General features: G+C 42.1%; 1 protein-coding gene across 2 annotated transcripts; it reads left to right on the forward strand.

Annotated features, from left to right (window-relative positions):
- Positions 1-7,486: 7,486 nt before the first annotated feature.
- Positions 7,487-13,901, forward strand: LOC129832958 (receptor activity-modifying protein 1-like). Of its 2 annotated transcripts, XM_055897118.1 has the most exons (6): positions 7,487-7,685; positions 8,516-8,578; positions 8,956-9,006; positions 11,133-11,165; positions 11,426-11,597; positions 11,860-13,901. In XM_055897118.1, the coding sequence occupies exons 1-6, from the start codon at positions 7,619-7,621 to the stop codon at positions 12,107-12,109; spliced, it is 636 nt and encodes a 211-aa protein (XP_055753093.1). In that variant the 5' UTR covers positions 7,487-7,618; the 3' UTR covers positions 12,110-13,901. The 2 variants fall into 2 exon arrangements, with proteins under 2 accessions (XP_055753093.1, XP_055753094.1); XM_055897119.1 differs by lacking the exons at positions 7,487-7,685; positions 8,516-8,578; positions 8,956-9,006 and adding an exon at positions 9,037-10,814.
- Positions 13,902-14,226: the final 325 nt, after the last annotated feature.

Genomic DNA, 14,226 nt, shown 5'->3' on the forward strand with positions numbered 1-14,226 from the left:
GGGTGATAGTGTAAGTGATAGAACAGGGGTGGGCCGAATGACAAGCAACAGGATGGAAAAGGACAACATAATCCACTTCAAAACACCAGGCCCAACCAGAATAAAATAATGATTAAGTAATGAAATCATCTTCAAAACGCCAGGCCAAACAGAATAAAAGAGTGATTAAGTAAGAAATAATCTTCAAAATGTGTCTAGTTGCTGTCTTTTGACGTAAACCATATGCTCAGTCTTTACTCTGTGTCATTGGGCCTTATTGATAATGTATTGATCATTGATTCACATTTAGCACAGTATGGCCGGCCCACCTACAATGGAATCATTTTTGTGTACAATTAGTTCTGATTCTCACTCATAGTTACTGGCTGTGTATTCCTGAGGCCATTAAGCATCTCAGAGTAGGAGCGCTGACTTGCCTTTTAGATCCTAGATCAGCACTCCTACTCTGAGATGCTTGCTAAATACAGCCCCTGATCCGTAATTCTGACACTGCAGACAGTAAGGCAGTTTCAGTGTGTCACCTAGAGTGCTCTTCTACGGCGCGTTTTTCTTTGCTTTGCCCGCTCTCTCTCTCTCTTTCCTGGCACATCCACATTGGTGCTCGATCTGGGCCGTAGCGAGTTTATACTAGACTGTGAAACAATAGCAAACATGAGAAAGCAGGAAGACATGCCTGAGAGGGAGGCCCTTATCAGAGGAAAGTTCTTAATTGTGCTCTATGTAAACGGTGTGTGTAACTCTTGGCACCTGGAAAGAGGGTTTTAAATCGTCAGATGTGAGAGTGGAGATGGATCAGTTCAGAGGCCTATCGGTGCAGCTGGTGAAATACACTACACAGCTATTAATCATCTCAAATAATTCTCGAATTGAGGTGCTGATCTAAGCGTTTTTTCGACATTCCTCAAAATATGCTTGTGTCTTGTAGCCCATTGGACATTTATTTGAGCCTCCCAATGGAATCGTTTGGTAGAAGCTGATGCGCTAGAGAGAGAAGAAGTGTAGCTGAGTTTATGGTGAAAGTTCTACGATGGCACCAATAGTACAGATGACATGTGTTGCCTTATCCCTTGATGGCTCTGTGCAGATTCAGATTAGCTAATGTACTCAAGTCCTTAAACGTTGGAGGTTTATTCAATCAGTTGTATAAAGAAAAACAAATCCTTGATCTGTGTTGAAATGTGGAAGTCATTTGGGCCCAGAGTCCTAGCAAGCTCAGTCCCAGCTGAGGCAGACAGTACATCAGTGACGTGGAAGAATGCATCATGAATGCGTCATTCTTTGTGTGTACTGGAGGGCCCAGCAGTGTCTCAATGTACTACAGCAGCTCTGTGGATACGCCAATGAGAGCTTTGCAGGGGGTGAGACATTCCACGGAACTACTGCTGGGGGGATAGATTTGTCATCAGCCATTACCTCACACAATAAATACAGAAACACAAAAACATATCTCCCCTCATCACCAGCTGGGACTTCCCCCACACTCCTTGTGCTGACAGTGACAGAAAACCCAAATCATATTTGACCTGTGTACACTTCACTGTTAGTGTTAAGTTAATAAACGATTCCCTACAAACAAAGTGAAGTTGATATAAGTTTCCTTACAAACTTGATTCAGCTCTGTCTGTTTCTCACAAGGAGCTCTAGCCTTGAGACATATCAAATAGCAACACATTTTTTTATTGACAGTTTGTGTTGTCAATGAGCATGTTGAAGCTATTCATTTCAGCCTTTGTGATCTCAATTACTGCGAATCAACACTGAGGATACATCTTTAAAATAGTTTTCCACTTCAAGCAAGCTACACTGAGTGTACAAAACATTAGGAACACCTTCCTAATAATGAGTTGCACCCCCTTTTGCCCTCAGAACAGCCTCAATTTGTTGAGGCATGGACTCTGCAAGTTGTTGAAAGCGTTACACAGGGATGGTGGGCAATGTTGACTCCAATGCTTCCTACAGTTGTGTCAAGTTGGCTGGATGTTCTTCTTCTGGTGGACCGTTCTTGATACACACAGGAAACTGTTGAGTGTGAAAAACCCAACAGCGTTGCAGTTCTTGACACACTCAAACCGGTGCACCTGGCACCTACTACCATATCCCGCTCATACCCCGTTCATCTACACTGATTGAAGTGGATTTAACAAGTGACATCAATAAGGGATCATAGCTTTCACCTGGATTCAGCTGGTCAGTCTATGTCATGGAAAGAGGTGTTTTTAATGTTTTGTACACTCAGTGTATATCCAGTCTATATGAATAGACACCCACACCTTTTTGACAGCTGAAGTCTAGCAGGCTGTATTTTGGTGTTTCAGAGAAAGATTTCTGTGTAAAGAATGCAACTCAGAAAAATGTCCCCGAAGCGTACATATCCATTCCGACTGGACTTAAATTGTTGAGCTGACATGATACTACTCTAACCCAATTATTTTAGGTCAATGTCAGATGAATTTGAGGGACCAGTTTACAACTAAACCATTTACTTCAGAGGCTGAAATACAATGCATTAAACCATATATTGCAAAAAAAGTTTGTCTATTTGCTCAAACCATTATTGAGAATGTTTTACTTGTTTATCTGGTCTGTGGTGATTTAAAATAATCCACTATCTGGTCCATTAATTGAGGCATGACTGAAACTGGAAAGGCGTCAAAGGGGATTCTATGTCATTAACATACTTTAATCAACCAAAATAAGAAATATAACTGCCATCTGTCAATAACAAAATCATTTCCATAGTTGAACAATCATCTCCATTATAGTTCCCCCAACTTCGGATCTCTTGGCGTAACTTCTAAGGTGTTGGGTTGACAGTCGTTGGACCAGGGTTTGTGTCCTGGTTGGTGCTATGCCTGAATTCGCTACACTGGTTCAGCTTAAATAGTTCAGCTGCAATGTGATTTCTAGTTTGCTCAACATTTGGACATATGTAGCTGAACCAAAATGAATGCTCAAGTTGAATTGTATGTTCCCTCAACCTAAAATGTAAAGTTGAGTGAACATACAATTCAACTTGAGAATTTATGTTGGTTTAGCTAATATGTAAACATAAAGAAAGTTGCACACTCTAGTTATGCTCCAACCGACATTTCGACGTCGTCGATAATATGGCCAAATTTTTAGCAAATTGGAAATCGCATTGCAGCTGGTTGCTGTGAGTATTTTAAGTTGAATCAACACATTTAGAAAAAAATGGTTTTACAGTGTATTGGAGCACATATTAGTCTGCAAACCAGTTTACTCACAGAATTTGAGCAAGTGAGAAAGGCTACAGAGTCATCAGCTTGTCAGCAGTCTATTTTCAAAACGAAGACCTTTAGTGACTACTGTACAGATAGATGTCTGTTCCTTCCAAACTGAACGTCTGATAGAGTGTGAGGAAGAATAGAAGAGAGAGAGACAGAGACAGATCAGACCTATGCCCCTCCTGCCCACCCCATGCACCCCACCCCCGCAAAGAGGTCCTCAACATGGAAGTCACACATACGCCCAGGCAGTGAGCGGGCAAACAGGCCCAACCCCCACTCTTACACTAGCCCAAGCCAATGGCATGTACCAGATGCTCAGCAGGCTCTGCTCACACTTACTGGCCTGAGGCCAAACCACACGACCAACAACATTGGACACTTTATGGAACAAAGCCTTCACTATATCATCCTGGAATATCCAAGGCCTGAGGTCATCTGCATTTGGCCTAAAGAGCAGGAACCCGGACTTCACTAAAGAAGTCGATAATACAGACATTGTCATTTTGCAAGAAACCTGGTATAGAGGAGACGGACCCACTGGTTGCCCTCTAGGTTACAGAGAGCTGGTAGTCCCATCCACCAAACTACCAGGTGTGAAACAGGGAAGGGACTCAGGGGGTATGCTAGTTTGGTAAAGAGCAGACCTAACTCACTCCATTAAATTAATCAAAACAGGAACATTTTACATTTGGCTAGAAATTAAAAGGAAATTATCTTAACAGAGAAAAATGTCCTCCTGTGTGTTACCTATATCCCCCCACTAGAATCCCCATACTTTAATGAAGACAGCTTCTCCATCCTGGAGGGGGAAATCAATCCTTTCCAGGCCCAGGAACATGTCTGTGGCGACCTAAATGCCAGAACCGGGCAAGAACCTGACACTCTCAGCACACAGGGGGACAAACACCTGCCTGCAGGTGACAGCATTCCCTCACCCATATGCCCCCCTAGGCACAACTATGACAACATAACCAACAAAAACTGGTCACAACTCCTGCAGCTCTGTCGCACGCTGGGTATGTACATAGTCAATGGTAGGCTTCGAGGGGACTCCTATGGTAGGTAGACCTATAGCTCATCTCTTGGCAGTAGTACTGTAGACTACTTTATCACTGACCTCAACCCAGAGTCTCTCAGAGCGTTCACAGTCAGCCCACTGACACCCCTATCAGACCACAGCAAAATCACAGTCTACTTGAACAGAGCAATACTCAATCATGAGGCATCAAAGCCAAAGGAACTGAGTAACATTAAAAAATGCTATAGATGGAAGGAATGCAGTTTGGAAACCTACCAAAAAACAATTAGGCAACAACAAATTCAATCCCTTTTAGACAATTTCCCGGGTAAAATGTTCCACTGTAATAGTGAAGGTGTAAACTTGGCAGTAGAAAATCTTAACAGTATCTTTTACCTCTCAGCTTCCCTATCAAATCTAAAAATCTCAAATAGAAAACCAAAGAAAATGAACAACAATGACAAATGGTTTGATGAAGAATGCAAAAATCGAAGAAAGAAATTGAGAAACCTGTCCAACCAAAAACATAGAAAACCGGAAAACCTGAGTCTATACCTTCACTATGGTGAATCACTAAAACAATACAGAAATACACTACGGAAAAAGAAGGAACAGCACGTCAGAAATCAGTTCAATGTAATTGAAGAACCCATAGACTCTAACCACTTCTGGGAAAATTGGAAAACACTAAACAAACAACAACACAAATAATTATCGATCCAAAATGGAGATGTATGGGTAAACCACTTCTCCAATCTTTTTGGCTCTATAACAAAGAATAAAGAGCAAAAACATATACAGGATCAAATACAAATCTTAGAATCAACTATTAAAGACTACCAGAACCCACTGGATTCTCCAATTACCTTGAATGAGCTACAGGATAATAAAAAAAAACCTCCAACCCAAAAAGGCATGTGGTGTTACTGGTATCGTTAATGAAATGATCAAATATACAGACAACAAATTCCAATTGGCTATACTAAAACTCTTTAACATCATCCTTAGCTCTGGCATCTTCCCCAATATTTGGAACCAAGGACTGATCACCCCAATCCACAAAAGTGGAGACAAATTTGACCCCAATAACTACCGTGGGATATGCGTCAACAGCAACCTTGGGCAAATCCTCTGCATTATCATTAACAGCAGACTCATACATTTCCTCAATGAAAACAATGTACTGAGAAAATGTCAAATGGGCTTTATACCAAATTACCGTACAACAGACCATGTATTCACCCTGCACACCCTAATTGACAACCAAACAAACTATAACAAAGGCAAAGTCTTCTCATGCTTTGTTGATTTCAAAAAAGCCTTCGACTCAATTTGGCATGAGGGTCTGCTATACAAATTGATGGAAAGTGGTGTTGGGGGTAAAACATACGACATTATAAAATCCATGTACACAAACAACAAGTGTGCGGTTAAAATTGGCAAAAAACACACACATTTCTTCCCAAAGGGCCGTGGGGTGAGACAGGGATGCAGCTTAAGCCCCACCCTCTTCAACATATATATCAACGAATTGGCACAGGCAGTAGAAAAGTCTGCAGCACCCGGCCTCACCCTACTAGAATCTGAAGTCAAATGGCTACTGTTTGCTGATAATCTGATGCTTCTGTCACCAACCAAGGAGGGCCTACAGCAGCCCCTAGATATTCTGCACAGATTCTGCCAGACCTGGGCCCTGACAGTAAATCTCAGTAAGACCAAAATAATGGTGTTCCAAAAAAAGTCCAGTCGCCAGGACCACAAATACAAATTCCATCTAGACACCATTGCCCTAGAGCACACAAAAAAACTATACATACCTTGGCCTAAACATCAGCGCCGCAGGTAACTTCCACAAAGCTGTGAACGATCTGAGAGACAAGGCAAAAAGGGCATTCTTTGCCATCAAAAGGAACATAAATTCAACATACCAATTAGGATCTGGCTAAAAATGCTTGAATCAGTCATAGAGCCCATTGCCCTTTATGGTTGTGAGGTCTGGGGTCTGCTCACCAACCACGATTTCACAAAATGGGACAAACACCAAATTGAGACTCTGCATGCAGAATTCTGCAAAAATATTCTCAGTGTACAACGTAGAACACCAAATAATGCATGCAGAGCAGAATTAGGCCGATACCCGCTAATTATAAAAATCCAGAAAAGAGCTGTTAAATTCTACAACCACCTTAAAGGAAGCGATTCCCAAACGTTCCATAACAAAGCCATCACCTACAGAGAGATGAACCTGGAGAAGAGTCCCCTAAGCAAGCTGGTCCTGGGGCTCTGTTCACAAACACAAACACACCCCACAGAGCCCTAGGACTGCAGCACAATTAGACCCAAGCAAATCATGAGAAAACAAAAAGATAATTACTTGACACATTGGAAAGAATTAACAAAAAAACAGAGCAAACTAGAATGCTATTTGGCCCTAAACAGAGAGTACACAGTGGCAGAATACCTGACCACTGTGACTGACCCAAGCTTAAGGATAGCTTTGACTATGTACAGACTCAGTGAGTATAGCCTTGCTATTGAGAAAGGCCGCCGTAGGCAGACATGGCTCTCAAGAGAAGACAGGCTATGTGCACACTGCCCACAAAATGAGGTGGAAACTGAGCTGCACTTCCTAACCTCCTCCCTAACCTCCTCCCTCAGATTACACAGATCCACAAAGAATTCAAAAACAAACTCAATTTTGATAAACTCCCATATCTACTGGGTGAAATTCCAGAGTGTGCCATCACAGCACAGATTTGTGATCTGTTGCCACAAGAAAAAGGTGAAAAACAAACACCATTGTAAATACAACACATTTTTATGCTTATTTATTTTCCCTTGTGTACTTTAACCATTTGTACATTGTTACAACACTGTATATATACATAATATGACATTTGTAATGTCTTTATTGTTTTGAAACTTCTGTATGTGTAATGTTAACTGTTAATTTTTATTGTTTATTTCACTTTTGTATATTATCTACCTCACTTTCTTTGGCAATGTTAACATATGTTTCCCATGCCAATAAAGCCCCTTGAATTGAATTGAATTGAGAGAGAAACTAGGAAAAAGAGTGTGAGGGAGAGAGGGAGAGAAAGAAAGAGAGAGAGCAGTCGAGTGAGAAGGAGAGAGAGAGAGTAGGAGAGAGATGAATTGTATTGTAAGTGGTAGTGGGCTACAGTAGCTCTCCCCTTATCTGGGGCTGTCTGCACTATTGTGGGAACCCGCCCAAGCCACCCATCCTAGGAAACGAGAGCTTCCTGTTGTTTTATAGAGCTTTCCTGCAGAAAGGTTGAGATATGTAATCTGGGTCCACCAGGGAAGAGGGACAGAGCAGTGTCAGGCAGAAATGAAAGCCCCTAATCCGTCTCCCGTGTCTTCTTCTTCTTGCTGCTTTCTGACTCTTCTTCTCTGGGGTAAGTAGATGATTTACAGAGTACTATATGTATACAAAAAGGGCCAGGGGTATGGAGAAGTATGTTGAATTACTGAGAGAAAAAGTATGTAAAATATTGCCCTAGATTTCACCTCTTACAGAAAGTGGAATGCTTAGAAGTAAGGGATTTTAGTAAGAGCTTGGCAGATCTAATATTAGATTATTTTTTAAAGTAGCCTAAACTTAGTGATTTTGATTTGTTAAAAACATTTTCTTGCTCCAATGGTGAAGAAACAGAGGTTAAATATAGGTATGATGATGTTATGGATCTGGTGTCTTTCTTGAAGATTTTAAGCAGATTGTTGTTCTAATTTAGAGGATCTGTTTCTACCAACAAATACATAAGATAATGTAGTTGAGGTAATCACGGTCTTCACAGAACACAATGTCACAATAACGGTTTAATAAGGAACACCTCAACTTTAGACTCAATTTCCCAGACCAGATCACTCTCCTTCAAAAAAACAAAAACAAACCAAGTTATCCAAAGACTACATTAAATAGTTTGTGTTTGAGGAAATGGCTGAACTGTTTCAGACTTTATTCAGAGAACAAAGGGAGGAGACACTCCCTGCCACTGACCAGCTCTCTCTCTTCAATTGTTTCTCTTTCCCACACTCCTCTCTCTGTCCTATATGTTCATCAGTCTTATATATGTAAAAAAATCTGTCAACTCATTTCTGTATTTCTGCTTGCTTGTGTTTGTCTTTGTCTATTTTTCTGACTGTGCACGTGTGAGAATGTGAGTGCACACTTTTCTGTAAAGAACTCTCCATTGACATTGTCCCTGTTTCGTGTCTGTCCCTGTAGCACTGAGCTCTACAGCAGCTGGTCTGATAGGACATTACGAGGCGCCACAAGCTACCACACCAGGTAACTGACTGTTGTCCTCTTCTCATGGTCTCTACATCAACTAACACAACTCATCAATGTCAACTAGTGTTAAAGACCAAGGGAACAACCACACATGTTTTTTGTTAGGCTGTCTTCACTTTGACGGGGGTCCCCTTGGGGTCCCGTTGGGGTCCTGTGTGGCTCAGTTTGTAAAGCATGGCGCTTACAACGACAGGGTTGTGGGTTTGATTCCAACAGGGGACCTGTACAAAAAAGTACGAAAATGTATGCACTCACTACTGCAAGTCGCTCTGGATAAGATGTAAATGTATTATGTTATCATTGCATGTAAATGCAATGATAACTACATTTATAACAATACTTTGATTAAACAGTATGTTATTCTCATCAATTAGGTTTCACTTTACGGCATGACGCAACAAGAAATACAAACGACCAAAACCATGGTAAGTTACCAGATTAATTAAAAACTTTTTAGGCAACATTTTAATACCTATTTCACAATATTGGTATTGCATAACATAATGATCACAGATTGATTATGTTGTAAATGTTTGTAATGGTGTAACACCCCATTAATGTTCTAAACAAACATTACCGTCGAGGTTTGTCCTTCGTCATCACTATCGCGCAACGCTTTGATGTGAAATGATATTTGAATTCATGGGGGACTCTGTTGGACAAGCACTGTAAACACATGGGTTCAGAACAAAACTGGCCAGCCTCTTAAAAAAAGAAAAGTAAACCGAGATGCAGCTCTCTGCCAAGAGTCCTAGGCTTCTAGCATAACGTGAAGCCAAGACAAACCTGTGGGGAGGTCCCCACCAGTGGTGGGTCAGCAGCAGCTGACACAAGGCCCATAATTGTCTGGGGTCAAAGGTTAACTGAAACCTCGTTACAGGCAGCCCCCCAACTGGGCTGCACTTCCTGTATTTGTTCACCATTCGCCCCATGTGACGGCTGTGTTCAACACATGAACTCTAGAGTTGTGAAACAACTGGAACTTTGGAGCAGTTAGCTCCCCTTCACTGTTCCTCACCCTACGATTTCCTTTTTCTCTCTCTCTCTCCGCTCCACTCCCCTCCAACTCTGAGCTCCTCCTCTGCTGAAAAGACACATTTCCTGATGTCATTACTAAATCAAAACCGTTGCTCAGCAAACAGATGTGTTCAGGGGCCCAACCACATTGTGTAGCATAGATTGTCCTGAGAATACATCTTCTAAATATTTTTAAAGTCACTTTAAATGTTTTTATTTCATCCCAGTAATCGACAAAGACTTGTTATTTTGAAAAACGTCCTTTTTGATAAGGAGCTTGAGATATGAATAATCGTTTTAGTGAGGATGAAGAAGTGGTCTAATGCGTTGTCTTTGAAAAGCAGTATGAAACGGAGACAGTAGTCTGCTGAGGTAACAGTCATGCAGCTCCACATGACTCAAGGTACTACATACAGATCCAGAAGGAGTCCACCCATATTCCCAGGCTTTTCCTATTGTGTGAACGCTGAAAGTCCTAGTGAGTTGGAGATTTGCATTACTTGCCTGTGGCTGTGGGGTAGATAGAGAGTTGGTCTTTGCAAACAGCTGGGTGACTCTAATAACATCTTCCAGATATGATCACATTAACCCAGATATGAATCCACAGCTGTCTGCACAGCACACCGTGCGGAGTCATGATTACATCCACCCTAAACGCCCTGGTCCTAAATGTTTACTTATGTTTCCGATTTGGCAGAGGCAGCCCTCAAGGCAAATAAATCACAAGCTGCAAGTCAGCCAGACCTTTGACTGTGAGAAATGGAGACTAAAAAGTTTGTGAGACTTAAAGAGTAAAAGGTTTTCAGATGTGAGTCCAGCCCAACTTGGGTGTGCTCCCTTTTATTTGAGAGAGAGAGAGAGAGGACAATCTTTTGAGCCTCCACCCCTTTAAAAGGCAAGACAATCCTAAAGACATGCACTGGAGAGGGGAAGAGCTTGATGCCAAGGCTCAGGGCAGACAGACAGATCCTCGAGCCACATCTGGTAACCTAACCGCGGGATACACCGATCTGACATCTGGTAACCGAGGGTAATGCCGAGTCTAGCTGCTTCCACCCATGTCTAGTTTCCTGTTATGCATTGCAGGGCTCGGTGTTAGAAGTTCAGGCTTAGTCTCGATGGTCGTCAGTCAGTGGGGGAAACTCTCCTATGTTCACTTTCTCTGACATGAAGGGAGCGCTTGTTTTCTTTGGGATGCTCCTCTCTGTTCTTGCTGGTGAGTGTGTGGGCTCGGCCCGGGCGGCAGTGAACGCGCGTCTCGCGTTGCTGGACAGTCAGATTGAGTTGCTGACACGATGTGCGGCAGTAAAGATTACATTCATTGCATGCTTCGTTTCGATTGCTATCTTAAATGTTACATTGATAATTTGAAAAACATTTTCAGAAGATTTGTTCCTTCTTTAAAAAAGATGTTGAATGACACAGCTGTTCAGTCTGTCTGTTTGAGAGGCTGTTTTTAACAGACATTTCTGTTGTGATTACAACCATTGGTCAGTCAACTGTAACCACATGTATTGTCATTTTCTCTTCTTAGACATCGAAGAGAGAAGAGTTTCCAGTGGATTAGGTGGGCCATTATTACCTTTCTGACTCTACGTGTAGGCTATTTAATAGTGTTGAATCAGAGGTGACACTGCTGTTTCTGCTTGCTGTTAAATCAACATAAGATTAGACTGGGCCTTGTTCGTAATAATGTGTAACCATGAATCTTCTAGACATCCTTCTAATCCTTCATTTAATGGATTCCTTTTAGATGATTGGATAATTTCACAGAACTGATTTTCTAACGTTACAGTATTCTCCCTCTCTCTTTCTCTTATTGTACAGGTTGTGGGAATACGTATGTTAACTGTGAACAATACTGTGAAGTTTGTGAGTATTTTCCCCCAAGGACGGAGTGCTACGCGACCTTATTTATGGGAACCTGCTACATTAATTTTGTAAGTGCCATGGAGTCATTAAACAACACAGACTGGTGCAACTGGAACAATGTGAAGAGGTAGGCCTAAATGCTTCTTTTAATCCACGTATTATTCTGTTTAATTCATTTCTGATCCAACTTATCATGCCGTCGGTCTTGCATTATCACATGCTTAGTTCAAACAGTAGTTTTGAGAAACCCAACACATAGTCAAGTGAAATCAGAGTTAACTCACTCATTAATGGCACATCCATACCATGAAACTCTTAATAATGTCTTTCAGAGCACATAATGTTGCCCTCTCTTGTACTAATAGTACCCCTCCTATCCCTCTCTGTAGGATGTATAACACCTTCACCATGTGCACGGAGGAGATAGCAGAGTGTCTGCTGATCCCCTGGCCCAACAGGATGGTGGAGAATGAGTTTGTAAACATCCACTCCAGGTTCTTCCGGGACTGTCCCAACGAGGCGCTGAGCGACCCCCCGCCCAGCATCGTGTTTGCCTTGGTGATGACCCCCATCTGCCTCATCCCCATCATGGTGGTCCTGGTGGTGCTCAAGACCAAGAACGGAGATGGCAGCTCCTGATAGGACGTCCTGGATCAGTCCTCATCCACCCTGGCTCACCTCCATGTTCAGACTCACTCTCTCCATCCCCTGACTGGGGCCATTGACTCAACTATTTTACAGAGCACTGCTTATCATCTTCCAGCCACTGATGATTGGCTTAGCTCTGTGGAGTCCTATCAAAACAATCTCACAGCCCAAACACCTGACACATGACCTTTATGGATGCACTGATACAGAATGAGTAGTACCAAATCGGCATCGTCAAGGATACAGGGGTTCAAGAAAGGGTCCGTCAGTGTTGTGTAGCGTGTCAGGTCAACATCCTCTGGGTCGCTTCTTGAAAACTCATCTTCTCCACATTCCTCGATGCTCCTCTAACGAAAAGTGGCGACAGCCATGTAAATGTTTCGACTCCATACACGCCTTAGGAAAGTATTTAAGATAGTAGGGTTTTATGGACTTATGTCATTCTTGACAATCCATTACATTCCATGCCCATGCCCATCTCCATCCTGTCCCAGATGTGAACCCTGACAGCGACTATGCTAAAATGGTTACATGTTTTACAATATTTTAATTGTTTATATATATATATATGTGATTAAAGAATGGCAAAAGTCAGGATATTCTTCAGCATTTGTGGAATTATTGTGGTTAGGGGAGGATGACAGAAGCTGTAAAGCTTGTTAAGATGACGGAAAAGCGATTTTGTTAGTGGAATTCCTACCCTCTGGCTGGGAAAACGTGAGTCTCGCCTTGCTGGACATTCCAATTGAGTTGATAACCAATGACAAAGGCATTCTGTTTGAGGAATTCCCACTCTCCATTTACTGTACACTCAGAAAAAAAGGTGCTAACTAGAACCCAAAGAACCCTCCTCGTAGAACCCATTGAAGAACCCTTTTTGGTTCCAGGTAGAAACCTTTTAATAGAACCCCTTTGGGTTCAAAGTAGAACCCTTTCCACAGAGGGCTCTACATGGAACCCAAAAAGGGTTCTCCTACGGGGACAGCCGAAGAACCCTTTTGGAACCCTTTTTTCTAAGAGTGTAGTTATCCGTATAGGATCTCCATTATGTTTATTTCTGTTTGTAACTACAGAACAAAATGTGATGTACCCTCTCACCTGGTAGCGTTCCTGTCCTTGAATGGGTTTTGTGTATATTAGAATTGTATGATGCTTCTGGAGAGCCCTCTTTACCCCGGAGTGTAAGGTTTAGAATGTATGCTGTATGGGGCCAAGATGAAGGGGTTTGGCCAAGTATTAGTCTGTGAGGAAGGTTGGAGTCAGGAACTAGACACAATGTGTGAGTAGCCTACGCCCAACAGGTAGTCTATGAGATCAGTTTCCAGGAATTGTCTATTTCCCAGCATTAAGGGCCCAGCGCCTCAACCTCTCTCTCTCCCTCTTGACAACGACGGTCCCCACTGTCGCCCATGATGAGCCAGTCGACGCTTGCCTGAGAGATGAATCAAGCACTAGATCAAAAGACTACAAACGTTTGGTCTTCCCCCCGGCTCAGTGTAGCAATGAGCACTGACTGAAGACAGAAGGAAAAACAAATGTCTGTCTTTCCCCTTTTATTATGCTGTCGTGAATGACACTGAAAGCATTGAATTGCGTTCAGTTTCAGAAACAAAGAAATATGTATGCTTATGTATTGTATTTCTGCTCTTACTCTGGTCATAAGACTTACAGGACTTTGTACTGTCTGTGAGAGGGGTGTGGGTCTTAGTCAAAGCATAGCCTCTTTCCTTACACAATGTACTGTATATAATTATATTTTGCAATTAAATATGTTAAAGCCAAATCGCTTGACTTTGTTTTGTACGCTACGGAAAGGGATTGCAGAAATAGATATTGTATTGTTGTAAAGTTCGCAGAAGGTCCAAAGTGAAGTCTCCTAACTGGATCTAATTGGGTTAAACCCCCTGCCTTAATGGAATGCACAGCTGATAACGCCATATGGATGATTCGTCAGGTTTTTACTCATTCAGACCCAGTGCAGAGATGGGTGTTATTGTGAATTCCAAATAGACCCTTTGCCCCTTCACCGTATGGGGCACTCTTGTAGATACAAAAATAATAAATACAAAAGTATTTGCCCTGTCTTGTGACTGCATGGGTGGCATTTC

The sequence above is a fragment of the Salvelinus fontinalis genome, chromosome 34 (genome assembly GCF_029448725.1).
Source record: "Salvelinus fontinalis isolate EN_2023a chromosome 34, ASM2944872v1, whole genome shotgun sequence".
Classification (NCBI taxonomy): Eukaryota; Metazoa; Chordata; class Actinopteri; order Salmoniformes; family Salmonidae; genus Salvelinus; species Salvelinus fontinalis.